Consider the following 26,475-nt stretch of genomic DNA (forward strand, 5'->3'; position numbering starts at 1 on the left):
CAAACCATGTCATCACCGGCTAACCGTATTCCATACGGCGACATGAACATCTTCATACAACATCTTCACCGCCACTCTTATATCTTCGGCGCGGCTTTCACACTGCCAACACAAGCTCCAAATCCCACTCCGTCGCCAGACACCCCAATGTACCGCACTTCGTCTCCGTCTTCGAGGAAACGCAGTTCTGACCCGTCGCTCAGCTTAGTCGGGACCCGTCCGTTCTTGGTAAGCTCAAGTAAGCACCCATGCTCATGGTCCTGCTGGCCTGATACCGTGCCACACGCGACCAAGTCGCCCGTCCTGAGATTGCACCCGCCAATTGTATGGTGCGCGAGCATGTGTCTGAACGTCCAGTACATTGTGTCGAAATTCACTTTACACGTTGTTGTCTGAGCTCCATTCCTGATGACCTGGCCCTCGAGCGCAATGTTGTAGACTATGCTGGCGGGATCGTCCAGGTACGTGGCCACGGGCTCCATGCGCTCTTGTGCAGGCACTGCAAAGGGAGCCAACGCATCGAGAGTCACGATCCAGGGCGACACGGAAGTCATAAAGTTCTTGCCGTTGATAGGACCCAGGGGATTCATTTCCAGGCCCTGAATGTCTCGAGCGCTCCAGTCGTTGAGTAAGACGAGCCCGAAAATGTGCTCATCTGCGTCTTTTGCATGCAGAATTGTGTTTGGCTCGACGGGCTTGCCAATGACTGCCGAAATTTCCATCTCGTAGTCTAGGCTTCGGCAAGGGCCAAAAATGACTTTCTTCTCAGGAGCTGTGTAGTCCTCTATGAACTGGCCCAGGGGCCGTGTGACTGGTGTGCCCGAAACTACAATCGACGAAGATCGACCTGCGTAGCCCACTGGATACTTTTTGAATGCGGGTGGGAATGAACGCACTCCCATTATCGCCTCTCCGGCGTTGAGCACATGATTTGCTGACGCGCTGTAATCTGTAAAGTCGCCAACGTGGACTGGCACATGCAGGCTCACGTCCTTGATGCTTTCTGAGTAATCCTTGTGCAAGTTGTTCTTGTACGCCTCTTGAATTGCTGATCGAACCTGTCGCTGTGTGTCTTTGGATAGCGCTGCGAAGCTGTTCAACGTGGATTCGCGAAAGATGGAGGATAATGATGCTGAGATTGCTTTGAAGGCATCGTGCTCGGCGAGCTCTGCAAGAAAAATAACCTCATCCCCAATACGCGTTGCGCATTGTGGGCTTGACCGTTTGGAGGAACTGGCAACGCCATAAGGTATGTTGTTGATGCCAAAATGCGATGCGTATCCGTCCGCCATTGTAGCCGTAGAAGATTGATTATTGAGGTGAATTGGCAATGAATGGACGATGGAATAATGCAACACTTGGCTTGCGATGATTCAGTAGTATCTGAGGCTCTTCAGCTGATCTCTATACCGGGATCTGGTACTGACCACCGTCCATGTGCGGGGTTACCCATAGTACATGTTTCGGATGGAAGACCTCCACATCGGATCCCTTGCGCTGAAGGTTGGTAAGTATCAATCGGCACACAACAAAGGCCGACAACAAAGGCCGAGAACTAAACTCGAGATGCATAGCAGCCGTCGGATGCCCCGCGCTGGCTACCCTGGTACAGTAGAAGCTTTGCAAACCCCAGACGTGGCAAAGGTACCCGCCAACCACTTGTAGGACCATGGTGTGCACCATGCACGCATTAAGTAAGCCCCCGCGCGGAGATGGTGCCGATACGTCGGCAGATGCAAGTGGCACAGGTGTTGATCGAGGTGCCCTCCACATCGGAAGACTGCAGAGGGGTCTTTTACATTTGTCTCTGGCCTCTCTCCTGTTTCTACATGTCCTATTCTATTCTCTTGCAATTACTCGTTGCTGCAATCACTTGTTACTGCAAAGTCGTTTAGAACAGCACCATCTCTCTCCCTTCACACCCCTTCACCACATTCTGCAAACATGGCCACTACAACCGATATCCCCAACGACCTCCCCGAGATCAAGCGCTACATCACAACCCATGATCCTGTCACAAAGAAAGCCATCATCTCCCATGCCATTGCCCCAGAGCACAGAGTCGATCCCGTCCCCGCTGCTGATTTCCGACTTGGATACGTCACAAAAGGATTTCCCGTCGAATTGAACAACGACGCCGACCTGCAAGTCTACAAGCCATACCTGGAGAGTGCTCCAGGCCTCGTCGTTTCAGGAGGTACCGTCCTTCGTTTCGTAGACATAATGCCTGGCTACATATCGCCAATGCACAGGACTGTGTCGCTAGACTATGGCGTAGTCTTGGAGGGCGAGCTGGAGTTGGTGCTGGATTCGGGAGAGGTGCAGAAGATGAAGCGAGGCGATGTTGCGATCCAGAGAGGCACAATGCATGCGTGGAGGAACCCGAGCCCCACAACTTGGGGGCGGATGATGTTCGTGCTCCAGGAATGCAAGCCGGTAGTACTCGATGGAGAGGCTTTGAAGGAAGACTACGGTACCATGGAGGGCGTTCCGCCGTCGACGTAGTGGATTTTCGCTGCTGTAGATATGAATTTAAGCCAACACGCCTTTTGTGCGATGTGAACCATACCCTAAGGAGCAAGATGTGATTTCAACAAGTGCTTTCAATGCAATGAAGGCCCCAGGTTACTAGTAAGCGGCGCCGTCGACCTTGCTGTGCTCCTCGAGACTGAAAGAAATTATTAGCGATGTGACACTGTGTGACAAGTGTTGCAACATACCGCTTTAAGCCCAATTCGTGGCTGAGACGGCCGACTGCGGCCAAGCTTGAGCCTCAGTAGCGTATCCGTGAAGTAGATGTCGGGTCTGACAAAGCAGCTACGGTGTCGCAATCGCGTAACCTCGGGTACCGTAAGAACGAGCATTCCGCACACCTTACTATACGGGAAAGACGCATATTCGTACGGGGTTAGATGCAGGGAACAAGCCAATCCACGTAGTGGGGTACAATGCGATACTAGTATGTACCTTCGGGGCCGCATTGGCCGGCAGTACTGCGCCATATGAATGCGTGATCGAATCCTCGCTCCACATCCCGAGACTTCCCCCCTCCAATGCTGCCCCTCGATCGCGGCGCGCGTTGTCGGCACCCGGACTCACAACACGTCACGAAGGGTCTTAAAATCCAAACCTCCTAAAAAAAATTATCTACGAGTTGAGCTTTTTTTTCATACCCAATTGCCCTTGCGAAAATATCTGCAGAATTGAGCTCCTTTTTCCTTGATCTCCACTTGCAAAATGGCGGAACAGCTAGAAGTCAAAGATGCGCACAAGATTGACGAGTCGTCGTTTCCTTACATCTACGAGGAGAATGCTGTGGTGCCGCTGAAAACATCGTCTAAAGGCATTATCCGCTGCAATGTTTACCGTCCGAAATCCACAAAAGACGGTGCCAAGTTCCCCGTGTTGGTAACTTATGGCCCATACGGAAAAGACATTCACTACAAAGAGTACGTGGGACTACATTTTGTCATTACATGCAATGGCTAACAATTCCCAGCTTCCATGCAAAGTCATACTCAGAAGTCAACCCCGAACACCACTCTGATCACTCTGCGTGGGAAACACCAGACCCGGGTTTCTGGACGAAACACGACTATGTCATTGTGCGCGCTGATGAGCGTGGGCTCGGTCAGTCTCCAGGCTTCTTGGATACTATGTCAAGAGGAACTAGCGAGGCCTTCTTCGATGTTGTCGAGTGGGCAGCTGAGCAGCCCTGGTCGTCTGGCAAGGTCGGCTTGCTGGGTATCAGTTACTATGCTGGATCACAATGGCGTGTAGCAGCGCGCAAGCCCAAGGGATTGGCTGCGATAATACCGTGGGAGGGCATGAGTGACTACTACCGAGACAGGTGCCGTCACGGCGGTATCCTGAGTAACAAGTTCATCGACTTTTGGTGGTAAGTCTCGATCGCTGTATCTAGGAAGAAAGCCAATGCTCACAACATGCTTCTAGGAACCGCCAGGTCATCACAAATCAGTACGGTCGTCCAGGCCGCGCAGCACGAAACTGGGGCCCAGACACCGTCGACGGAGATCTCTCTGAAGAGGTCCGCGAACGCAACCGACAAGACCAGACTATCGACACAGCAAAGTTCAAGTTCCGTGACGAGAAATACTACGCTAGCAAAGAGTACCACATGAGCGACATTGAAGTACCGCTGCTCTCAGTCGGTAACTGGGGTGGCATTCTGCTGCATCTTCGCGGCAACATCGAAGGCTACGTCAACGCTGGATCTGAGTTCAAATACCTACGAATGATCACAGGACGACACGACCTGCCCTTTTACTACAAGGAAGAAGTCGAGGTGCAACGAAGCTTCCTCGATGCGTTCCTCAAGGGCGACGACCGAGTGGGCTGGTCAGTAAAGGGCAAGCTGCCTGCCGTCGACATGGTTCTGCGCAAGGGCGACGTGGGCTTCGACGACGCGGAGAAGGAAAAGGTGTACGAGCGACGCACTGAGAACGAGTGGCCCATTGCCCGAACGCGCTACACAAAATTCTACCTCACGCCCTCCCAGACCCTCACCCAAGTCGAGCCCATTACGCCTCGGCCGCAGAAGCTCACGTACGAGGCTCTCGGTACGCTGGACAACCCCAAGGCCATCCAGTTTACCACTGCGCCGTTCGAGGAGGAGACTGAGATTACCGGACACATTGTCGCGCACTTGAATGTGTCGCTTTCGGCGGACGCAGCCCACGACACGCCTTCTGATATCGATCTGTTCCTGACTCTGCGCTACATCTCGCCCGAGGGCAAGGAAGTCTACTACACGGGTACGGCAGGCGACCCGATCCCGCTGGCCAAGGGCTGGCTGCGCGTCAGCATGCGCAAGACGAACCCGGAGCATCCCAAGCACCGGCCGTATCTGCCGTGGCGCGACTACTTCAGCACCGACGTGCTGCCCGTGGTGCCCGGCGACGTGTACGCCGTCGACGTCGAGGTGTGGCCTACCAATGTCATCGTCGAGAAGGGCGGCAAGATTGTGTTTGAAGTCAGCAGTGGAGATACCCAGGGCAGTGGCATCTTCCAGCATAACCACCCCGAGGACCGCAGCGTCGAGAAGCTGGCCGGATGGAATCACCTGCATTTTAGTAACACGGCGCTCAACTATGTCACGCTGCCGATTGTGCCGCCGAAATAGAAAGTCCGTAGATATGGATAGATGGGGGTGAATGACATCCAACCAAGATTTTTATATTATTACTGCTTTCCTTTCATGGATATACTTACCTATTTATTACCCGTGGCCGTATATACAGGAGAAGAGAGAGAGAGAGAGAGAGAAAAAAAAAGTCTTGTACATACCATAGTGTTTACGCAAGTCATCCGCTATTTCACTTCTCAACAAGCTGAAAAGAGAGGCAGGTGGCCTGATGCGTACAGCACATGAATCAGCAGTGATCCACAGCATCCTTGAATCTTAACATGAGGAATTAAACACGCATGTTGTCCTAATTTTGCGCCACAGTGAGACGAAAGCTTGATTCATCTACCAAGACTGTATAGGAATAACAACATGGAATTCTAAATATACCCTTGGCATACTATGAGTGTATGGAAGAAACTAAGAAAACGCATTGACCGTTGGTATATATATCGAGACAACAACAACCACAACAATGACGACGACGACGACAAACTTCTACGTCCACTTGCCAATTGTAAACTGGCTGTTGCACATGTTGACCAGCTCCCAGTCCTCGGCACCAAGCACACACTCGTCTGTCGGCTTCCTGCTTCCATCCACAACACCCGCGGTAAAGCATGCAGCCATGTAATGGTCGTCGGTGGCATGCGCATCCCTGAACATGGGATGCTTCATCAATCGCGTAATGCCCCTCGTCAGACTTCCCTTCTTCGCATCCTTCCTGCAGGACCTGATAAAGACGTCTTCGACGCACTGGCGGAACTCGAGCATGGGCGCTTCGGGCGGGTACGGCTGGCCAAAGTTGTCCGAGTACTTGATCATCTGGCCCCAGTGGTTGCGGTAGAGGTTGTGGACTGCGCCGCCGGTACCGATGATCAGGTATCCTTCATCGCGGAACTTGGACAGGATGCTGCCGACGCGGGCGTGCAGATGCGGGTCGAATCTCGAGTTCATGCTGATGATGGTGGTCGGGGGGCACTTTTCGGGAAACATGCGGATGAGAATCAGGTATGTGTCGTGGATCCAGTCAAACGTTTCGTTTGGGCGTGCGTCGATGCCGTTTTCGCGCAGCGTGGCAATGCATTTCTTGCCCGTCTCGAGGTCGGGGTTGAGTTCGTAGTGTTGGTATTTGCGGGGGTGCACGTAGGCGACGGGCGACTTTTCGGGCTTGGGGTTCATGCACACATCAATGCGGTTGACGCCGACGGCGTCCCAGTGGGCGCCCATCATGATGACGCCCTTGAAGCCGTGGGACAGGGCCTCGTCGCCGCAGGCTTTCCAGTAGGTGGCGGATCTGGACTCTTCGCCAAGCATCATGGTCGAGCCATGGGAGAAGAAGAAAACCGGTGGGGTCATGGCTGCGGTGTTGGTATTGGTGTCGATGGTGGCGTCGACGAGTCGTGGTGGTGAATGTACCCGTGGCGGCACCCGTGCTATGGCTGTCGGATATGGACAATGTCGCTGCATCTTCGACGCTGCGAGTGATATAGGCCGTCCTTGTCGCAACACGGGCTCTGCGGAGCTTTACTTGTCCCGGCCGGAGCTGTGAGATGCTTGGGCTGGCCGTGTCCCATGGTGAGATTCGTGATGTGGGGGAGATGGCTGAGCTGACTGCGACGACGCGTCGTGCGGGCCGAATGTGGATGGCTTTGATTGACTCGTACAGGCTGTCTGCGGCCCACGGCGGCGGGACACGCGACGACCAAAAACGACAGTGGGCGCCCAAAAGAACAAGGACACGATACGTGAAACGGAAACGGGATAGGGGGAGGCAGGGCAGGCAGTCTCCAGGCGGCGGTGCATGGGCCGAGGCCGGCAGCTTCCGGTTCCGCCACCCGCGTCTGGGCACCGCTCACCCCGACTCCGCATTCTCTCCCCACACACTTACCTATCTCCCCTCCACTTCCCAGCCCCGATGCTGTCCTCCCTCAAACTTTCCCGATAGTAAGCTCGAATGATGCAAGCAGGCCCAACACAAGCACCATCTCACCAGCCAGCCGATGCTGAGACTGAAGCCGACCAGGCCCGTCTCTTCCAGTGCAGCACGTGCAAGCGATCCTTCACCAGAGTCGACCACCTCACGCGACACGTGAGAGCGCGTAAGTCCTTTGTTCTGCATCCTTGCGCCGCTTCACAAGATCGATCGCGCTAGAGCCGTATCTATGCCGTCGCTTGTTGCTCGTGGGCGCCTAGCTGGACGAGTCTGCCACGCATATCCACCTCGAGGGCCGCTCTCGCAACGTCCAGTCCTCTCGTGATATGCCTCGCAGCTATCTCTACTCTCTTGCTCCAAAGCAACCCAGGTGTCCGCGCTCCCGCACACGCACATGCTTGGCTTCGAGGACGTGCAGCCTTCGCAAGACCACATGTCCCATGTTTAGCTATATGTGGACGCTGCGCTGATCCAGCTTACATAGACACAAAGTCGAAGCCGTATATCTGCCCTGTCTGCTCCAAAGGCTTTGCCCGGATGTAAGTGTTGCGCATTGCTTTTTCGCTCCATTGCATTGCCCCAAGACCCATCTGACATGCCGCAGAGACTTGCTCAAACGTCATGTAGCAAATCACGACACAGAGCCCGCCAACAAGCGACAAAAGCGCGGTATCTCGCGCGACACGAGAGTGGTCCAGGCGTGCGAGGCCTGTTCGCAAAGCCATCTTCGGTGTGAAGACGAGAAGCCATGCACTCGGTGCAAAAAGAAGGACATCCCATGCAGGGTGCCCGAAACGCTTGCCACAGAGGACAGTGAGGTTCACGAGATTGATGCTGTACACGCGGCGCAAGATCTGCTCGACCTGTCCAATGGGTTCGATTACCCCTCATCACTGCCAAGTCATAACGGAAGTGTCAACCCATCTGTGTCTGCAACCTCACAGACCCCGGAACCGTTTCACAATTCCCAACATGCACCCATTGCAGACACTCATGGGATCAATGACCACCCCATCACTCATGGAAAATCCGGCCCAACTGTACCAGTCATGAGCAGCATGCAACCACCGCCCAGCACCAGCACCGAGCTTGTCACAATGAACCACCATTATGAAGATCACGACCAGACACCGTCTATGGCCTTTTTCGACAACTCCATGTCGGAGTTTGGGCATACGCCCGATCCAAATTCGTTCCTACCAGACCCCTTTCGAAATATGCCGCCATTCGAGTCTTTTCTGTCCGGCCAGGCAACACCACGTGGCATCCTGGATCTCAGCTTTGATATCGATGTTGGCCTTACTGACATTGATCTTGGACTGCTTGATCATTACAATTTTCAGGTCCCCTTTGCCGCCGACACGCCGTCTACCGATGCGCACAGTAATGAGAATCATCTCCCAGAGGCAGACACGGCATCAGGGAGAGCAGAGGCTTTCAAGCAGAGCATATGGCGCTATCTTCCACATACCTCTATGAGGAATCCCAGTGCGGAACAGGTCAACATGGCCTTTTCAGAGACGGAGAAATACGGGAATCGGCGCTCACACATTGCGCATCGCAGAGTGATATCAGAAAAGTCAGTCTAGTAGTTCCTGGTGGAAAGTCCTGTCGCTAATATGTTGTTTTCTGCAGACTATCACGTGCCAGCCGAGACCGGCTTATGGCTCTGGTCCTGGTTACATGCACCCCGGAAAATGTCAAAAAGATCTCATCAGCTTTCCCCAGTATCGAGTTGCTTGATGGGCTGATCCAGTACTATCTTTCGTCGCCTTCTCTGGAGGCACCGATGTTGTTCCACCTTCCGACCTTCTCTCCTTCGAAACTGAATCCAGAGTTGCTTGCTAGCATAGCATCTGCTGGAGCTTCAACCATCCCCGACATATCTTTGCGAAAGCTTGGGTATGCCCTGCACGAGGCTTCCCGGATAGGACAGACCAAGGCAATTGAGGAAGACAACACGGCGATTAGAGACCTTCAACATCTGCAAACCATCTTTTGCCAGCTCGGAGTGGGTATGTGGAGTGGTATTAGCCGGAAAATGGAGATTGCAGAAAGCTTCCTGCAGCCGCTGATAACGATGCTTCGGCGGGGCGGCCGTTTCCGCCGATCGACATGGAAGGAAATCTCTCCGGAGCCGGACGAACAAGGGCCCGCTTTGGAGAGCAAATGGCGAAGTTGGATAGACCAAGAGTCGTTCCTTCGCCTCATCCATCGCACGTTCGAGTTTGACAGACAATCCTCAATGGCACTTCTCAAGCCGCCGTTAATATCCTATGCCGAGATGCAGCCTCCATTACCAAGCGCCAACGCTCTATGGCAGGCTAAAACAGCAGCCAGCTGGAAGGCGGCGTACATGAATATGGCAGCAAAGACAGCGAAGAGACCCTCGGCGATGGAATGCTTCGTCAACCTGGAGCATCTTTCGCACCATGACTTTGCCAGTCACACGTATCTCTACATGATATGGGGCACCATCTGGGAATATCGCCAGATGTGCACCGTAATGTCCAGGTCGCACTCGGCATCCAACCACAGCCTCATACTGTCTTCGCGCTACCAAGAGCTCACCAAGCAGCTCGATGACTTTAGACTCAGCTGCCCGCCCATGAGCACGAGCGTTGAGATAATCCTAGAGATCATGCTGGTCCATCTTAATGCACCTCTGGATGACATTCAGCTCTTTGCAGGCATTGAAGGACAGGAAGAAGCACGCACTGCATACTCTGGTCTGCAAGAATGGCTGAAGTCGTCTGTTGCACGTCAAGCGCTATGGCATGCGGGTCAGGTCCTGCGCGCAGCCGAGCTGCTACCGAGAGCTTTGCTGAACAACTTCAACGCCATTGCTGTCTACCATGCCGGGCTGATTCTATGGTGTTATGGATTCCTCAAGCGATCCGTTCCGCAGGAACAAACACATATCGATACGCCCGTTGTACTGAACAGCGACGACTCACTGAGCGCCCGCAAATTCATCACACTGGATCGCGGTATCCCATCGATCAAGGTGCACGGTTCGCAAGAACCGACCCAACTCAACGATGTCTGTGGAGTCATGGACGGACTGATCAGTCTTCTCCGAGCACGCCAGGACACTTCAGAACTGTGTCCCCCGCTCGTGGGCAACTTGGTGCAGCTGCTGGAAGGCTTGCGCTCTGCAATCAAATAATTCAACAAAAAGCATATTGCATAATATTGACGCCCGGCTATGTATGTATGGATGTAGGCAGAAGGAAGGGAAAATCAAAATGATACTTGACGCGCCCCAACATTTTACCGCACGCGCATAGGCTAAACTTATAAAGACCCTCTCCCCGTCCCCCCTTTTGAAGCTAGCACATGCACCAGTCCATCTATCAGCAACGCACATGCATTTTCGACAAGTATTGTTCTGACCTGCCCGTTTCGTCTTGATGACCGCAGATCCACCGGTTGCGGTACTACTGTACTTGTGCATTATCTCTTCCCTCCGCGTGTGCATAATCCTGAAAGCTTCGCCCCATCGACCTTGCCATGGTACATGAATACACTAGTCAACATGGGTACGTCCGGGTCTAGCCGTCAGATGCTCGGTGTGCGTGTGTCAGTGTGTCAGTGTGTGTGAGGAGTCGGGGGCCCCGGACATTGTTTAGCCACCGAGACAAGTCTTGCAAGGGTCTGCTCTCTCTCTCTCTCTCTCTCTCTCTCTCTGTGTGTGTGTGTGTGTCTGTCTGCCTGTCTCTTCCCCCAAACACAAGTGCCGGTCAGCCAGCCGAGTACATACGTAGACACTCAGCACTACTCTTTACTAATTCAGATCCGGGCGCGGACGCGGACCCATTGTAAAAAAAAAACTTGGCCTCTTTTTTTTTCTTTGTTGACTCCACTGCCGGTCCCCCCCCCCTCTCCCCTCCTTTTGAGCCACACGGAGAGTAGCGCTTTGGGGTCCTCGGGGGGCCCACTGCGGATCTACCGTGAGTGATAAGCAGTAACTACGGAGGTGACTGTCAAAAGTTCTTGCTAGCGCCACGCTAAGCTGCTAGCCTATTAGCCTAACTACTCTTGGCGCCTACACTAATTTTTTAAAGCTAGCAATAGCTTATACACTTATTTTTTTAAATGTTTTTAATTTACTATAGCTCTAAATATAGATATATTAACTTGCTTTTTTATTATTATATCAAAGTTACTTTTTAGTAGTAAATTTATATATAAAATTATAAATATAATAGGCATATTACTATATATAATTAACTTAATTTATAGTAGAGCCTACTAGTAAGGCTTTAAGCCTAACGTATGCCTAATTAGCGTGGCGAATGGGTCTCCACCTCGGGATCTCTTTTTCCACTATAGCTCTCCGAGTACTAGACCAAATTAGGCAATTAATAGCTGATTTTGTAGCCCTAATACAGATCTATAACTAACTAGTATAGAGAAGTAGGCTAGCTCTAATAGGTAGTGAGTTATGCCTCTTCGGGCTAGCATGTGGAGACCCAAGTCTTGGCAAGGTGGGTAGGCTAATAACTTCTTACCTATTCTAGTTAGTGTAATACTTTATATAAGCTAGTTATAGACCTATATTAGGACTATAAAATAAGTTATCAATTGCCTAATTAGGCCTAGTACTTGGAGAGCTATCGTGGAAAAAGAGATCCCGAGGTGGAGACCCATTCGCCACGCTAACTAAGATAAGCTACCTTAATACTAAATTTAAGCTTGAATAGAGCGTATTTTATTTTATATATAAGAAATTATTAAACTTAAAGGTAGTAATAAGTATAAAGAGGGGCGGCGGGACTGATCTACATAGCTTCGGCCCTATTTTCGGCGGTAATCAATGCACCCCTGTCAGCAAGAACTTTTGACAGTCACCTCCGTATCTATCTCTCCATCGATCTATCTGTGTACGAATGCATGTGCGGTGGTGGTACGTCATCTCCCCACATTCCGAGCGAGTCTACCCCAGATCAAAGGAGGCGGGAAAAAAGCCGGACGGATCTGGGGTACGAAGGGAACTCTCGAGATTCTCGTTGGTGTGTGTGGGTGCATGCATGGGTGAGCAGGAAGGTTAGGATTTAGCACACTCAAAGTCGGGACGGCAGTCGTGATGTGGCTCTCACGTACACAAGTACAATGTTTAGAAGGAGGAGAAGAAGAAGAAGAAAAAAAATTGCATGTGAAACTCTAGCTCCCTTGGGATTTCTGAAACAAGAGTACGTACGTAGCAAGTGTTTTTAGCGCCGCGTTTGTGTGTGTGTGTGTGTGTACCTAGAAGCGTTACGTATGTACGTAGTGTGTATTATACCTTGGCACTGTTTTTTTTGGAAAAAAAAAGAAGAACCCGGATATACCAGAGCTCAACCGACGGACATGTGCAGGACTCAATGTACGGGGCGTAATAGTATTCTCCGTGGGGAACAAAATCAAGCTCCGGGTTGGCAGTCGTGACCACGCCAACAGGGGGGTATGTCAGTGGGTGTGTCGAAGGATGGAAGGGAGCGACGGCCGCGCAATTCACACCTTTACCGCTTTTGTAGATAGCCCGAAAGTACCCTAGGGCCAGGTGGGATTGTCGACGCCAGTCCATGGCGGTTAGCAAACGCGTCTTCCCCGTAACACGGGTATTTATGTAGACTGGCAAGCCACCATGTTGGGCGTCCCCCCTTCTCCAGACAGACCTACCGACTTGAAGTAGAGTTTTCCCTTTACTACAAGGCTACACTACCATGACATCGCTGGGTGTCGCGTTGAAGCTTTCCAAAGAGGAGGTGCGCCAAGCTAGACCCCCTGGAACAGCTACTCTAGTGGGTAAGTGAAGTTGTCAGAACAAGCTTTTTTTTGCTTTGCTTGGTTGGAGTGGCTGACGCTGATGCTGACGGCTCCCCCAGAACACCTCGAGTGGACGGCATCTCAGACGGGTCATGATGAAATCCGGCTTATACCGCAGCCGACGGCGGACCCGGCGGACCCGCTGAACCTGCCCATGTGGCGCAAACTGGCCATACTGGCCGTCATGTCGTTGCACCCGTTTGTCGTCAACTTTGCCAGCTCGTCGACATCGAGCGTGCTGCCCATCTACGAGTCCTCGGGCATATTCGGGTACCCGCCCAAGCGCTTCTCGCAGCTGACATACCTGGTCGCTGTCAACATCCTGATGATGGGTGTGTCGAACCTGTGGTGGGTACCGCTATCCAACACGTTTGGGCGGCGGCCCGTGATTCTCGGTAGCTTGCTGCTGCTGATTCTGTCGAGCATGTGGGCGGGCTTAGCAACAAGCTTCAACAGTCTGCTGGCGGCCCGCTTGTTCATGGGTATCGGCAGCGGGCCTGCCGATGCCGTGAGTCCGGAGGTCGTGGGTGAGATCTTCTTCGTTCACCAGCGGGGACGTGCTCTCGCTATTTACACCGTCTTCCTCGCCATAGGGTCGCTGGTCGGCGCCATCGCGGGAGGTTACATAGTCTCTAGTATGGGACTTCCCTGGCTCAACTGGATGAACGTTTTGCTGGCGTCCATCAATTTCGTCCTCTGCCTCGTGTTCCAGGCTGAGACGCTGTATGACCGCCCGGCAGTCATACGTGCGTGCGAAAGCGAGGACCCGAGTGAAAAGGCTGGCGAGGCAAAGGAGAGTGTCATCACCACTGAAGCAGTGCCATCATATCCTCCATACTCGTACCTTCGCTCTCTGAGACTGATCTCATACCGTCCGGGAATCGTCAACAAGTTCATGGGTCCGTACAAAGTCCTCCGGCTACCGGGAGTGTGGCTCGTGTCGGGCTGGTATGCAGGTCTGGTTGGGCTGATTGTAAGACGACGTGAATAGACGAAAAGACACGCTTGCTAACATGACCAGGTCACCATGTCGAGCGTAGGCCCTCAAATCGTCGCCGCACCGCCCTACAACTGGGGCCGCGGCGTAGGTCTCATCAACGTCGGCGGTCTGATCGGGTCTCTCCTCGGCTGCGTAAGTTGATCTGCTTACTCTTCCCACCCCCCATCTAACACACGTGCTTTAGGCTTACACCTACCTCATCACCGACTTCATGCTCAAGCGGCTCGCGAAAAAAGACCCCGAAGGTCTTACGGAACCCGAAAGCCGTCTCGTCACCGCGCTCCCAGCCCTCTTTATCTCGACAGCAGGCGCCCTCGTTTTCGGCTTTGTAGCCAAGAACCCCTCGCCAAACGGCTGGGTCTGCCTGGAATTTGGATTTGGGCTCGTGTCTTTCGGCCTCATGCAGGGGCCGTCCGTGGGCTTCAACTACGTCATTGAGTCGTATGGCCCGCTTGCGGGTGACTGCTTTGTGGCGATTACTTCGACGCGTGCCGTGGTGAGTTTTGCGTGGACGTTTTTTGTAGGCGGCTGGGTTACAGATAAGGGGGCCGCGGAGCCGTTTGGCATTTTCGCCATGTTGATGGGCTTGTTTGCGTTGGGGACTGTGCCTATGATGGTGTGGGGCAAGAGGCTGAGGATCTGGACGGCCAAGTGGGTGCCGGAAATGTTGGATTAGGATATCCCGATGTGTTGCGGCATTGCACGTGGGGTTATTGGCGTAGTGTAAGTAGTCTGTGTATGCTAGGCTAGCTTCACGGGCAAACGTGGTTTGTGAAGGACATGTGTCGATTGAATGAGGTGTATGAATCACAATCAATATCACGCGTTAGTCATCAGTGAACTCGGTCGTTGTTGCCGTACAAAGCCCTACCATGATTCCACACACACACACACACACACAAAAGTCCCGTGAGGAAAAGAAACTTGGAGAATAAATTGCTACGCTTGAATCGAAACATACATTTTACAAACAAAAGTCAAACAAAAGAAAATCTAATTTGAACTCAGATGATGGCGAATTTCCTCAGTCCCGCCCTAACACCAAGGAACAGCGTCGCGCCAATACACGTCAGCAGGGGGATACCATAGACACCCAGGCCAATCAACAAGCCCTTTTCGAAATAACCCCATGTAATCGTAAAGGGACGTTTCTTCTCCTTGATTTCCTGCGTCGCCCTGCGCAGCACCTCATTCGCTACTTTGCTCGAGTCCTTGCCGGACAGCAGCTTGGCCATTGCCGTCTGCGAGGGCGGGGCGCTGATGTACGCGGGCGAAAGGCGCATGAATTGCTGCGGGGTATACCTCTTTTCGACGTCAAAGGGCTGCGACAGGGGGGCGGGCGGGCCGAGGAGAAGACGGAAGGGGATGTGGTTGCCGAACGAGGCGTTTGCAACAATGAATTGTGAGAGGTACTTGTCTATCGACGCCGTGCCAAAGTGGTAGCCAGCCAGGAGGCTCTCCTGCGGCTCCAGGTCGTCTTCGACGAGGCTGATGGCGTGCTCGAGCGAGGTGATGGCGGAGACGCAGAAGACGGGCTGTTCGGACTTGGGCGGGAGGGCGAGCAGGTTTGTGAGATCGAGAATGGCGCCGTTGTCGCCCTGGGTAATGACGCTGACCTTCCACGACTTGCTTTCTGAGAGGGCGTTGAAGGTGTCGCTGATTCTGGACGGTCGCTGATTGGCTTTTGTAGTTCCGTTGGAGACGGTGCCGGAGCCGGCGAGGAAGCGGAACGAGTTCTTGAGAAGGTGCTCGAGGAAGTCTTTCTTGATGAACTCGTTGACGAGGACAATGTCGGGCGCATACGGTGATGTGCCGCCGAATGCAAAGCGCGCCGTGATCAGTTGCTCGGCGGCGGCAGCGAGGTCTGCGGTTCGGTCGACGACTGCCACGACCTTGCCGCGAGGCGACACGTGCTGCGAGTATGATGGCTGGCTGATTTGCGTTTCTTGGAAGACTTGGAGGCATCCTGCAAGCGATTGGGGCGATGGGTCAGATGCGATGATGAGGAACGTATCCGACTCGAGCGCCTCCCTGAGCAGTTTCCGGAGCAGCGAGGGAAGAGCACGGAGGTTGTTTTCAAGCTGCCGAGGCGTTAGCTGTGTCGTCAGGACATGGGGAATGCATCCGAACTGACCTTGAGCGCCACACAAGAACCGGCTGCAATGGCGGCGCTCACAGGCGAGAGGGCCGAAAAGAAGGGCGTGTGGCTTTTTTGCGGCTCAACGTAGACAACCCCCCAGGGAAATCTTCGGTCGGCGGCGTTTTTGCCGTTTGTGAGGCTGTACTCGGCCTCGAGTTCTTTGGTGGCGTCAAGCGAGTCGTAGTGCTCTTTGACGAGGTCCAGCACAAGGGCCACCTCGGTGGTGGCCTCGTCGTCGGTGACGTGCGTGTCCTGCTTGATGGCATCGCGGATGGAATTGCTGTTCTTGCGCAGCGTGTCGTGCAGCGTCTTGAGCTGCTTCTGGCGGAAGAAGGCGTTGTGGCAGCGGGCGGTGAGGGCGGTGGCTTGGAGCATGTCCAGGGCCGCTTCTGGGCTAAGTGGTGACGCCATTGTGGAATGCAGGCAATTCGCAGCAGAACGGCGATAGTCGAGTTTGCGGCGGTGCTGGGTGGGCGAATGCGCCAATGTCTATAATCTTGGACGAGGCTTTCGGCCCAGCGCGGTACGCCAGCATTGCGAGCCCCAAGCGCTGACACGGCGTGAGACGCCCAGGAGAGAAGCGCTCGCCCTCCACATCCCGACTGGCGCGCACTCGCCCATCATCTCCGCGTCTTCTTCCCCGCCCGCCGTCTCTCCACATGTCGGGATGCACGTCGCATCACGTCAGCCCGCTGCTCGGACAAACGTGCGCCGGCCCGTATCTGAGCGTCTGCACTGCTTCTGCTGCCATTCATCATCTCGTGCCTGGTCGCTGGAGAAAGGAGCAACGAAACAAGCACCGCCGCCGCCAACATGTCCACCACCACCACCGCCACCGCCACCGAGACGCGCACCCACTACACCGTCCAGGGCGTCCTCTCCGACTACGATCTCCATCATTCTCAGGACAGCGATGCTGCTTCGAATGCGCAACCCGAGCCCGCAAACGCACCGCAGAACCCAAGCTCCTGGCCAACCGCCTATCGCCGCGTGCCTGCGTACCGCCCCGTCAACCCGGACCTCGACCCCAGCGAACGAAGGGTTTACCCCAGCCGCGTCGACCAGGCATTTGTGGTGGTCATGATGACGGGCGTCTTCTTGCAGTCGGTGAGTCTGGAGCAGAAAGAGGCTGCATGGGCATTGCGAGCTGACTGCAGTCTAGGCTTCGTCAAAGGCGTGGCGAAACTCAATGGGCCGCCTGTGGGATCTACGCTACAAGATTGGAGGCGAGTGGTGAGGTGCAGTCGAGCAGGTTTCTTTCTTTTGTTGGGGTTCCGTCGTCTTCGTAGTATACAATGTATTCCACTTCTATTCCAGTCCTATCCCACTTGTATCCCTCTTCTGTTCCACTTCTATGTCAGCTCTCCTTCACCCATGCAGCGAGGCGGTGGCTGTGGCTGTGGCTGTGGCTGTGCCAATCTACCTGGAATGCAGGAGATTCAATTCAAGGTTTGCCCATGCAGTGCCACGCCAGCTACTCCATGTCCCAAACACTATTCTGCCTCAAACACTATTACCATGTCTTGGCCATTCTTGTTCCGCCTTGGACTTGCTTCGACTCTTGACATGCACACCACACCCACGTTACTTACGTGGCGCTACTCTCTAGCCTCAGGACTCTCTAGCCTCAGGGTGCTCTGCAATTCACGCAACACTAGCGCATCCTTCTAACCTCCACACGTCCAGGCCGCCAAGGTACCCACCCACCCTCCGGCTTTTTCTCCCCCGCATACACAGGACGCCCCCCCTTCCCCCGTCGCACCTGGTTCCCCGCATATGATGCCACTGTCCGCAGTCCGGGATGTGGAGGCCCATGGCATCCCTCTGCCTATCGTGGGTTTGCGACTGCTAGGTCCGGGAAAAGGCAGAATACAGCCACTCATGTACTACTTATCACTTAGCCTGCGTCTCTTGCCCCAGCACGCCTCCGAGGACCTCAGTACATCTAGTACTCTACTCCTTCTCATTCCCCTCTCCCGTCTTTCACTTGTGCATCTCTCATCTCTCCACCATGTATTTTACAACAAACGGCACCACAACCAATGGGGTCAACGGCCACCACTCGGACTCAGAGCCGCGACCCCTCACCATCACAATATGCGGTGCGGGCATTGGTGGCCTATCCGCAGCAATCTTCCTGCGTCGGCAAGGCCACACCGTGACTCTGGTCGAGGCCTCGCGCTTTGCAAACGAGCTGGGCGCCGCCGTACATCTGGCCCCCAATGCCAACGGCCTGCTGCGCCGCATAGGCATCATCCCGGAAGAGCAGGGCGCAGTGGAATGCAAGCACATCTCGCAGTGGTTTCCCGACGGCAGGACAATGTTTTCTTTCGACTTGGGCAAGGACGCGGTGAGATGGCAGCATCCATGGCAGCTGGGACACCGCGTGACTCTGCACAACGAACTGAAGCGGCTAGCGACTTGCCCCGAAGGCCCTGGTACACCAGCGGTTCTGAAACTGCGCTCCAAGGTTCTCGATGTCGACCCGGAGCAGGGGCTTGTGATACTGGAGAGCGGCGAGAGAATCCAAAGTGATGTCGTCGTCGGCGCTGACGGCGTCCACTCCAAGACGCGAGCTCGTCTCCCCGGCGCAGACAAGTTCAAGGTCTTTGGCAGCGGCAAGAGCGCATTCCGCTTCATGGTCTCGCGGCAACAGGCGTACGACGAGCCTCAGACACGCAAGTTTGCGGAGAAAGACGGCCATCTGATCATGATTGCGGGCCGCGACAGGAAAGTCGTCATGTACCCGACGTCAGGCGGCACACTGCTCAACTTTGTGTGCATCCACCCGACGGCCGAGAGCCAGATCGATCCCCAGGGCGCAGCAAAAGGTGACTGGCAGAACCAAGGTAACCTCGGCATGATGCTAGAGGTGTACAAGGATTTCGAGCCGGCGGTCCTCAAGCTGCTCAGCATGGCCGACGAGGACACGCTCAAGGTGTGGGAACTGCTGGATATGGGGCAACTGCCTAGCTGGACACATGAGAAACTCGTCTTGATTGGAGACGCCGTGCATCCTTTTACGCCGCGTAAGCTCTAGCCATATACCACTGCAGTGTGTAAAGCTAACCACTTGACCAGACCAGGGCCAGGGCGCCGCTCAAGCAATCGAAGACGCAGTCTCCCTCGCCATCATGCTTCCTCTGGGCACTACAACCGACACGATTCCCGAGAGACTTCGTCTGTACCAAAAGTGCCGTCTGGAGCGCGCCACCACCATCCAAGAGTTCTCGCGCCTATCCGGCCGAGACCTAGGCGTCGGCCCGCCAATCGACCACCAGAAACTCTCAGATTACAACTTTGGCCACGACGAATGGCACTTTTCCACCCAGGCGCTGCGAGAATGGGAATGGGAAAAGAAGAAGGAGAGCGGTTCTCTCCTGTGGCGCATGCCAACGGCTTTTGGCCCCATGCCTGGTCCCCGTCAGGATTTCCTCGGGCGCCCCCGCAACGGCGCAAATGCTACGTTTACTACGACGAGCGTCCGCTTCAAGACGAGCAGGACTATCCTGGAAAACCTGCTGCCGGGCAAGAACCTCACGTTTGCTGCCGCAGACACCGTTGCATACGCCACGTTTGCCGCGACGCAGCTAGGCAACCTCGAGTGGCTGGGCGGAAGAGGCTACACGCATTTCGGGCTGTACATCCACGGCATCTCGTACACCAAAGCCGACGGCGAAACCGTCATCGGCAGCTATCTCCCTGTTCTATTCGAGAATCTGGCCGACCCTATTCTGAGCGGCAGAGAGGAACTCGGGTTCCCGAAGCTGTTTGCCGATCTGGCGGTGCACAAGGCTGACGACGGCAAGTGGCGCCTCGACGCCAGCTGGATGGGCGAGAAGTTTTGCGCGCTGGAGCTCGAAGGGCTGCAGGACGAAAATACTGCGACGACGAACGGCCACGCAAATGGTGTGACAAACGGCACTACTACTACCCCCAGAGACGACGGTCTCCTGCTGCAAAAATACATTCCGGCTACCGCTAGCCCCGGTAGCAAAGTCCGCGGTCAGCCTGACGTCGAGTACACGACTTTTGTCTCCAACGCCGACGACGCAAAAACCGTAACCAGGTCCGTCCAATCAACCGCAAAGGCTTCCAAAGCTACCATCTCGTTTGACCCCCGCGACTGGAAGGCTCTGCCCACGCTGCACCATGTTGTCGAGCGCCTGGCCGAGATCCCCGTGTACGACGTTGTCGAGGCCAAGATTGTCACTGGCACGGGTGTTAGTGATGTGAGTTGTGTGCAGAGGCTTGTTTAGATGATCATGATCATAATTATGAAGCAATTAAGAGACGTGGGGGGGGTGACATGATACATGTAGTCGTCGTGTGCTGTATATAGTTTCAACCGGTTTTTTTCTTCTTTCTTTTTCTTTTCGGCATCATGTATGTTTATGGAAATTTCAGATACTTTTGAGAGAGAGAGAGAGAGAGAGACAGAAAGAAAGACTAGAAACATGGGGCATTTCAACACTTGCTGATTTATTTTTTTTTTGGCTTTTCTTGCATACGGCATGCAAGTTTTTAGGGTGAGAAAAATATAGGGCTTTCTTCTTTCTTTCTTTCTTTCTTTCTTTCTTTCTTTCTTTCTTTATGTAACTTTCTTGGGTGTTTATTTTAAATCTATGCTATGTTATGGTATGTTATGTATGTGTATGTGTATGTGTATGTGTATGTGTATGTGTATGTGTATGTGTATGTGTATGTGTATGTGTATGTGTATGTGTATGTGTATGTGTGTGTGTTATCGAGTCCAGTCCAGGTAATCCAACCAACCTACCAATTAAGTAACAACAACAACAACGTCAACAAAAGAAATTCCGAAAAAAGAACAGCAGAAATGTACAAGAAAGAAAACACTCTCATATTCTGAATAATCTAGCCAAGACTATACATTCGAGAGAGACTATGTTTAAAAGACAAGGACAAGTTACTAAGTAGGGGGGGGCGGGGGGTTATTACTTTAAAGAAAAATTCCCATCTATATATATATATATATATATATATATATATAACTATATATACGACCCTCACCAAAAAAAACCCCCCCACACAGCCCAGCCCAGCCTAACCCAACCCTGCTTTACCCTGTTTTCCCCCTACTTGGACAGAGCATACCAGACCAGACGAGTCAGAAAAAGAAATGAGAGAAAGAGAGAGAGATAGAGGAGCGTAACATAGGAAAAAGTACATGTGCAAGTGAGTGAGTGAGTGAGTGAGTAAGTAACTGTAGGAATGTATGTATGTGTATAAGTGCGAAGGAAAAGAAAGAAAGAAAGAAAGAAAGAAAAGAAAGAAAAGAAAAGAAAAAAGCAAACAGTCAGCCTCTCCTTCCAGTATTACTACAAACCACAGCCCACTACCCTACTTCAACAGCCGCAAGAAAGACGGAGAGAAATAAATGACCGACGGAAAGAGAGCGTTCGAGAGACTCTATATATATATATATATATCCAAAAAAAAGAAAAAATCCACCAGGGAAAATAGGAAAAAAATCTTCCATCATTCTCTCTGATTAATAGCAAGACCTACACCACCGGCGACTGTCTTGCCTCCCCCCCTCCCCAAAACAACAACAACAACAACAACAAGAACAAGAACAAGCCCTCCCTACTCTTTGAAATCAAAACCTGCAAAAAAAAAGAAAAGAAAAGAAAAAGATATGTAGAATAGTAGTCTTGGCGAGACAAGTTTTGTTGGAAAAAAAAGGGGGAATATTGTTTTATATCCTCCTCGCACTTGCCTCCCCTCCCGATCAGGGCCAGCCATTTTTTTTGAAACGAACAGAACAGAACAGAAGCAGCCATTAGTACAGAACCAGCCATCAGTATTGGTATTTTGATTTTTTTTTCTTCTTCTTCTTTCTGATCTGTTTTTTGTTTTATATCAAGCCACAGATTTGTTTTCCCTGCTTCATCTTGTTCCTGTTCCTGTTCCTCTTTTTCTTTTTCTTTTGCTTTTTGTTTGTTTGTTTGTTTGTTGGTCTCAAGGAGGAGGAGGTGTTTGATGTTGAAACACTCCAAAACCCGAAAATCAAAAAAAACCCCCCCAGAAGAAAAAGAAAAGAGAAGAGAAGAGGGAGGCTGAAGAATGGGCCATGAATGGATGGATGGATGGATGGTGATATCATGTTGTTTATGACAGTGAGAAGAATGGAGAGAAGAAGTAGAAGAAGAAGAAGAAGAAGAAGAAGAAGAAGAAGAAGAAGAAGAAGAAGAAGAAGAAGAAGAAGAAGTAGTAGTAGTAGTAGTAGAAGAAGAAGAAGAAGAAGAAGAAGAAGAAAAATCTATCTATGCTCTAACGTAGGTATATGAAGATTTGAAGATAGAAGATGCAAGATGGGAAGAGAGAGAGAGAGGGAAAGAGAAAAAAAGAGAATTCTACCCACTTATCCCGCCACACCCAATCCATCACACAGTCTTTTCCTCCATTGGCCACAGACATCTTCAAAGCCATCCAGCACATCTGCACACGCGCGCTTTGCCTCACGCTCCTTGAGCCGGCGATCCCAGTCTCCATGCTCAATGTAGTCCTGGGCCTCCTTTGTACGTTCGTTGTCGCGTTTCCAGTCTTGCAGCTGTTCCTTGCTGACCTTGAGCCGGCGCGTGGCATTGACCGTGGTTTGCCGCGACATGTGGAGCGTGTCGCTGACGTTGGCGAGATGTTGGAGGAGCTCGCGGCTCGAGTGGGTGAGGTGCGATAGCGCAACGAGGGGCTCCGTGGACGAGTAAGGGAGTACCTCGAGCGTTGTTTGTATGATTGGGAGGAGTTCCTCGATTGTTTCTGGGTCCGGTATGATGGGTCGCGGCCCCGAGAAGGAGGCTGCTAGCGAGGTGAGGGTACGGGATTGATGCGTCAGATGCGTTGTTAGGGCATCGTGGGCCGTTTTCAGCCTGTTCTTGTCAGTATGTTTTGGAAATTTGACAAAGTGATATGTGCAGGGAAAGTCGGCGGCACAAGGGGTATGTATGGTGGCAGCTGAAAAGTCCTTGATCACATACCTCGTCGATCCATTCTCTATCGCAATCTGACTCCCCAAGTCTCGTAGTTGTTCCGTGACCCTCTTTACCACCTCGTCAGCCGGGCTCCCGTTCTCCTCCATGCCCCGCCGCGCTAGACTCTCGATGGCCGCCATTCTCGACTCGAGCGCGGGCGAGATGCCTTCGGTGTCGAGGTCCGAGTCGTCGCCATAGTCGGATCCGTCATACATGGACGACTTGTGCCTGCTGTGCCGCCTGGTCTTGGTAGCCGAGGCGGGGCTCAGGTGCGTGGGCGACGAGTCCTGCATGGCGACGCCGCTGTCGCGCACGCCGTTGAGGCTGGCGACGCTGTCGATGCCGTAGGAGCCGTCGTGCTCGACGGCGGTGCCGATTGCCGGGTCGTCATGATGGTGGTCGAGGTGGTGGTGGCGGTGGTCGAGGTCGTCAGCATAGTCGGCGTCCATGGCCTCGTCGTCTTCGTCTTCATCGTCGCCCCAGACCTCGCCGAGCTCGTCGGCCAGATTTCCCAGGCCATTGCCGTGTGGCTGTGCGGCGTCAAAGTGGTGTGCCGGGTTGTCGTCAAAGTCGTGCGAGGAGCGCGGGGTTACGGGCGAGTAGCCGGACGAGCGGCGGCGATTGAACGACTGGCGTCGCGAAGCCGTGTTGTGGGACATGTCCAGGCTCTCGGGGTGTCGCTGGTGCGAAGAGGCAGGGCGGTGCGTCGGAGAGCGTGGTGGAGAGGACATGGCGACGAGGGCACCAGACCAGGGAGCGCAATGCGCCTTTGTCTCTCAGCACGCGCAGCCGTGGGCAACAAGTGGCCCAACCTCGACAGGTCGCAAAGGGGATGCACGTGGCGGGGTAGTGGGCGTGGTGACTGTCACCGTACCCCTAAACTTGAGGCTGCGGCCTTGGCTGCGGAAGTCCAAGTGCGCCTCACTGCAAGGTACGGCGGGTGGGCGCGCGCGGGCGACTGCGCGGGCGACTGGGCGACTGGACCGTGGCCGTGGCCGTGCAGGCGAGAGGGCGAGGGCAAGAGTGCAGGACCAGGACCAGGACCAGCACGTATACTGCGTCTATATCAGTGTATGCGAGCAGGCGGCGGGCGCGGGCTGGGTAGCATTCGCCTGCCCCCATCGCCCGCTCCCCTTAGCAGAAAGCGCCCAAGTATGGGTATCCTTGTCGCCGCCGCACACATGCACAACATCACCACGCCCATGTCACCACCAAGCCTGCCTGCATCTACGTGTACATGTACCCTCGCATTGCATCCGCTACATACAGCCCCCGTGTCCTGTCCTGCTTTTCCGCCCCAACCCGCTCGCCGCAAGCACATGGGTATCGCCTATCATGATGCTACAAGCCGGGCCCGATGCACGCTCCCAGGCCCCAAAACGCCTTGTTCCACCCCCCCCCCTCGAGAAAACGAAAAGCCCAAAACAACGCCGGTTATGCCCGTCCCATGCCGCTGAAACAATCATCTCCTCGCCTGTATGCGTGTGCGTGTGCATGTGCATGCAGGCAGCGACTACGCCGCCTTGGTCTGGTCGAGGCTCGCCAGCTGCTTCTTGAGCTGCGTGAAAAAGTCCTGCCCGGTCGGCATGAGGTGCGGCATGGTGCCTGCGAGTTTCCCATCAGTCAACCTGGTTTCCAGCACCTGGGGGCTGCTGCGAAGCGCCTTACCACCTTTGCCCCATGCGCCGCTGCTCCTGTTCGACACCGAGTCGCCCGGAACCTTGTGGTAGACGGCTGGCTGATCTGCACGGCCAGTGTTAGTATCAATTGTGCCAGCACATGACAGTGGTTCGTACTCGCAGTGCTCTCGAGATACTCTGCCCGCCTTGTTAGCCCAGCTCCGAGATACACAACAGCCGCAGCCGCAGTCGGCGACGTACTCTTTTTCAAAAAGTCCCTGACCTCGTTGGCGTTGAAGTCCTTTACCGGCACATGGTGCTCGGGCTGCGACTGGGCTGGCGTCGCCGTCGTCGTCGCCGTCGTCTGCGGCGGCCCTGATGCCTTTGCTTGCTTGGCTCCCCAGACATTGGCTGTGGGCGGTGCCATGGGCTGCTGGCGTCCAGCGTCCTTGGTGGGGGTGCTTGCGCCCGAGTTGCGGTTGGCCTGACCCTGCCGTCGCCAGCTATGGCGTGCGTCAGTGATGGTGCTGCTGCTGCTGATGATGATGTGTAAAGCTACCGTGGCGGCGGGACGTACCGATTCTCACCAGGACCACTCATTTTTTTGGCTTTGGGGAGCAAATGGGCCGAGGCGAGCGAGCGAGGGGTCGAGTGGAAGATATAAAATGCTGCTGCTGGTGGGCGGCGGCCGCAATGGCTCTGGCTCTGGCTCTGGCTCTGGCTCTGGCTCTTGCAGCGCGCGAACCGTGTCTGTGCTGCCGACAAGGAGCCCAATGGGCGGCCACTGCGCAATGCCAGCCAGGTTCCTCGCGTCTCGTCCAGCTCACTGCTGCTAGCCGCTTGCAGAGCGCCTGGCAAACTATCGCCGCCGAGTTGCGAACGAGTGGATGGGAGCTTTTGGGTCCCGCCCTGGTCGGCGCTGATGTGTTGTACATCACGTGCCGCCTCCCTCCAATGGCGTGGGCGGCCCGGCCAGTGCGAGGCCACACTAGCCGCAGGGCTGGCGACACCACCACCACTGGGCCACGTCTTTGTCTGCCCGTCCTCACCGCAGACCGCGTGCTGCCACCCGTTGACCGGCCGCCCACATGTGCGCCATGACGGCATCCGTGAGACGCCATGCCATGCCATGCCATTGCCATTGCCATTGCTGCTATGCGGAGAGATGCCGCCTACTACACGCCGGCACCAAGGCCATCATGGCCGTGTCCTGCATACCAGAAAAGAGGGGTCCTTCGTATCCCCACGCCCTAGGTCTACACAGCCCAACCCGTCTTACGCAAAAACAAACGAAAATCACATTGCCATTACCAATCCACCGCCCCAGATGCCGTGACCGACTTTTGTCCATCCCCAGGATCCCCAGATACAGGGCAATGGCCTCCCGCCGCCGCTCTCAACCTTGATTGGAGCACGTGCAACATTTCTTGGTGTATGCACCGGAACCATTGGGCCGTCGAGGCTGCCACCCCTGGGCTGCGAAACCAATACCATGGCCCGTCCGTCCACGCAACCTATCACAATTTCACACAGAGACGGAACCAGGTCTACGACGCCCGTGCCATAGGCTGGCAAGACGGAAATAGCCAGCAGTTTACAGCGTGTAGCCATTGACACCAGAGCACGCCCTCCACACCTCGGTGTCGTCGTCGGCCAAGACTCGAGCATGCCGACTATGCTATGCTTTGCTGTGGTAGCGAAACCACCAGGTGATTCAGATAAGCGACAATGCTTTGCAGTGCATTGGTTGTGAGTGTGCGGCTAGAGCTTGCGTAGCATTATGACCTTATGGCTAGGTCGGGTTCCTTCATTAATCCTGGTTGTATCT

At 54.0% G+C, this 26,475-nt stretch overlaps 11 protein-coding genes across 11 annotated transcripts; 6 read left to right on the forward strand and 5 right to left on the reverse strand.

Moving 5' to 3' along the window:
* Positions 1 to 77: 77 nt before the first annotated feature.
* Positions 78 to 1,292, reverse strand: SETTUDRAFT_157480 (uncharacterized protein; the record flags this gene model as incomplete). The annotated part of the gene is made up of 1 exon (XM_008032798.1): positions 78 to 1,292. The coding sequence occupies one exon, from the start codon at positions 1,290 to 1,292 to the stop codon at positions 78 to 80; it is 1,215 nt and encodes a 404-aa protein (XP_008030989.1).
* Positions 1,293 to 1,944: 652 nt separating this feature from the next.
* On the forward strand, positions 1,945 to 2,505 carry SETTUDRAFT_98757 (uncharacterized protein; the record flags this gene model as incomplete). The annotated part of the gene is made up of 1 exon (XM_008032799.1): positions 1,945 to 2,505. One exon carries the CDS (start codon positions 1,945 to 1,947, stop codon positions 2,503 to 2,505), a length of 561 nt encoding a protein of 186 aa, XP_008030990.1.
* A 732-nt stretch (positions 2,506 to 3,237) lies between these two features.
* Positions 3,238 to 5,143, forward strand: SETTUDRAFT_23952 (uncharacterized protein; the record flags this gene model as incomplete). The annotated part of the gene is made up of 3 exons (XM_008032430.1): positions 3,238 to 3,449; positions 3,500 to 3,898; positions 3,955 to 5,143. 3 exons carry the CDS (start codon positions 3,238 to 3,240, stop codon positions 5,141 to 5,143), a joined length of 1,800 nt encoding a protein of 599 aa, XP_008030621.1.
* A 501-nt stretch (positions 5,144 to 5,644) lies between these two features.
* SETTUDRAFT_98564 (uncharacterized protein) lies at positions 5,645 to 6,505 on the reverse strand (the record flags this gene model as incomplete). Its single annotated transcript, XM_008032800.1, has 1 exon — positions 5,645 to 6,505. One exon carries the CDS (start codon positions 6,503 to 6,505, stop codon positions 5,645 to 5,647), a length of 861 nt encoding a protein of 286 aa, XP_008030991.1.
* Positions 6,506 to 7,504: 999 nt separating this feature from the next.
* On the forward strand, positions 7,505 to 7,812 carry SETTUDRAFT_181741 (uncharacterized protein; the record flags this gene model as incomplete). Its single annotated transcript, XM_008032801.1, has 2 exons — positions 7,505 to 7,621; positions 7,687 to 7,812. Coding segments are annotated over 2 exons (241 nt in total), but the record flags the coding sequence as incomplete, so codon positions are not given.
* Positions 7,813 to 8,745: 933 nt separating this feature from the next.
* SETTUDRAFT_157470 (uncharacterized protein) lies at positions 8,746 to 14,569 on the forward strand (the record flags this gene model as incomplete). Its single annotated transcript, XM_008032802.1, has 5 exons — positions 8,746 to 9,981; positions 12,525 to 12,528; positions 12,953 to 13,866; positions 13,915 to 14,025; positions 14,078 to 14,569. 5 exons carry the CDS (start codon positions 8,746 to 8,748, stop codon positions 14,567 to 14,569), a joined length of 2,757 nt encoding a protein of 918 aa, XP_008030993.1.
* A 274-nt stretch (positions 14,570 to 14,843) lies between these two features.
* Positions 14,844 to 16,420, reverse strand: SETTUDRAFT_165987 (uncharacterized protein). The gene is made up of 2 exons (XM_008032803.1): positions 16,028 to 16,420; positions 14,844 to 15,974 (listed from the first exon to the last, which is right to left on the reverse strand). Exons 1-2 carry the CDS (start codon positions 16,406 to 16,408, stop codon positions 14,898 to 14,900), a joined length of 1,458 nt encoding a protein of 485 aa, XP_008030994.1. The 5' UTR covers positions 16,409 to 16,420; the 3' UTR covers positions 14,844 to 14,897.
* A 426-nt stretch (positions 16,421 to 16,846) lies between these two features.
* SETTUDRAFT_157472 (uncharacterized protein) lies at positions 16,847 to 17,270 on the forward strand (the record flags this gene model as incomplete). The annotated part of the gene is made up of 2 exons (XM_008032804.1): positions 16,847 to 17,140; positions 17,196 to 17,270. The coding sequence occupies 2 exons, from the start codon at positions 16,847 to 16,849 to the stop codon at positions 17,268 to 17,270; spliced, it is 369 nt and encodes a 122-aa protein (XP_008030995.1).
* Positions 17,271 to 18,044: 774 nt separating this feature from the next.
* Positions 18,045 to 20,558, forward strand: SETTUDRAFT_143183 (uncharacterized protein; the record flags this gene model as incomplete). Its single annotated transcript, XM_008032805.1, has 2 exons — positions 18,045 to 19,062; positions 19,115 to 20,558. The coding sequence occupies 2 exons, from the start codon at positions 18,045 to 18,047 to the stop codon at positions 20,290 to 20,292; spliced, it is 2,196 nt and encodes a 731-aa protein (XP_008030996.1). The 3' UTR covers positions 20,293 to 20,558.
* Positions 20,559 to 22,267: 1,709 nt separating this feature from the next.
* SETTUDRAFT_143187 (uncharacterized protein) lies at positions 22,268 to 23,759 on the reverse strand (the record flags this gene model as incomplete). The annotated part of the gene is made up of 2 exons (XM_008032806.1): positions 22,268 to 22,926; positions 23,035 to 23,759. 2 exons carry the CDS (start codon positions 23,757 to 23,759, stop codon positions 22,422 to 22,424), a joined length of 1,230 nt encoding a protein of 409 aa, XP_008030997.1. The 3' UTR covers positions 22,268 to 22,421.
* A 489-nt stretch (positions 23,760 to 24,248) lies between these two features.
* On the reverse strand, positions 24,249 to 25,506 carry SETTUDRAFT_165989 (uncharacterized protein). The gene is made up of 5 exons (XM_008032807.1): positions 25,225 to 25,506; positions 24,909 to 25,150; positions 24,825 to 24,845; positions 24,697 to 24,771; positions 24,249 to 24,633 (listed from the first exon to the last, which is right to left on the reverse strand). The coding sequence occupies exons 1-5, from the start codon at positions 25,245 to 25,247 to the stop codon at positions 24,542 to 24,544; spliced, it is 453 nt and encodes a 150-aa protein (XP_008030998.1). The 5' UTR covers positions 25,248 to 25,506; the 3' UTR covers positions 24,249 to 24,541.
* Between the last annotated feature and the right edge of the window lie 969 nt (positions 25,507 to 26,475).

The sequence above is a fragment of the Exserohilum turcica genome (genome assembly GCF_000359705.1).
Source record: "Exserohilum turcica Et28A unplaced genomic scaffold SETTUscaffold_8, whole genome shotgun sequence".
Taxonomy (NCBI): domain Eukaryota; kingdom Fungi; phylum Ascomycota; class Dothideomycetes; order Pleosporales; family Pleosporaceae; genus Exserohilum; species Exserohilum turcicum.

Excerpts from the sequence above, each read along its gene's own strand:
- SETTUDRAFT_165987 (XM_008032803.1), bottom strand. The coding sequence starts at position 16,408 with ATGCTCCAAGCCACCGCCCTCACCGCCCGCTGCCACAACGCCTTCTTC. Across the intron at positions 15,975-16,027 it reads GTTCTTGTGTGGCGCTCAAG|CTTGAAAACAACCTCCGTGC; the intron begins GTCAGTTCGGAT and ends ACGCCTCGGCAG.
- SETTUDRAFT_165989 (XM_008032807.1), bottom strand. The coding sequence starts at position 25,247 with ATGAGTGGTCCTGGTGAGAATCG. Across the intron at positions 24,846-24,908 it reads CAGGGACTTTTTGAAAAAGA|AGTATCTCGAGAGCACTGCG; the intron begins GTACGTCGCCGA and ends CAAGGCGGGCAG. Across the intron at positions 24,634-24,696 it reads CGGCGCATGGGGCAAAGGTG|GCACCATGCCGCACCTCATG; the intron begins GTAAGGCGCTTC and ends GGAAACTCGCAG.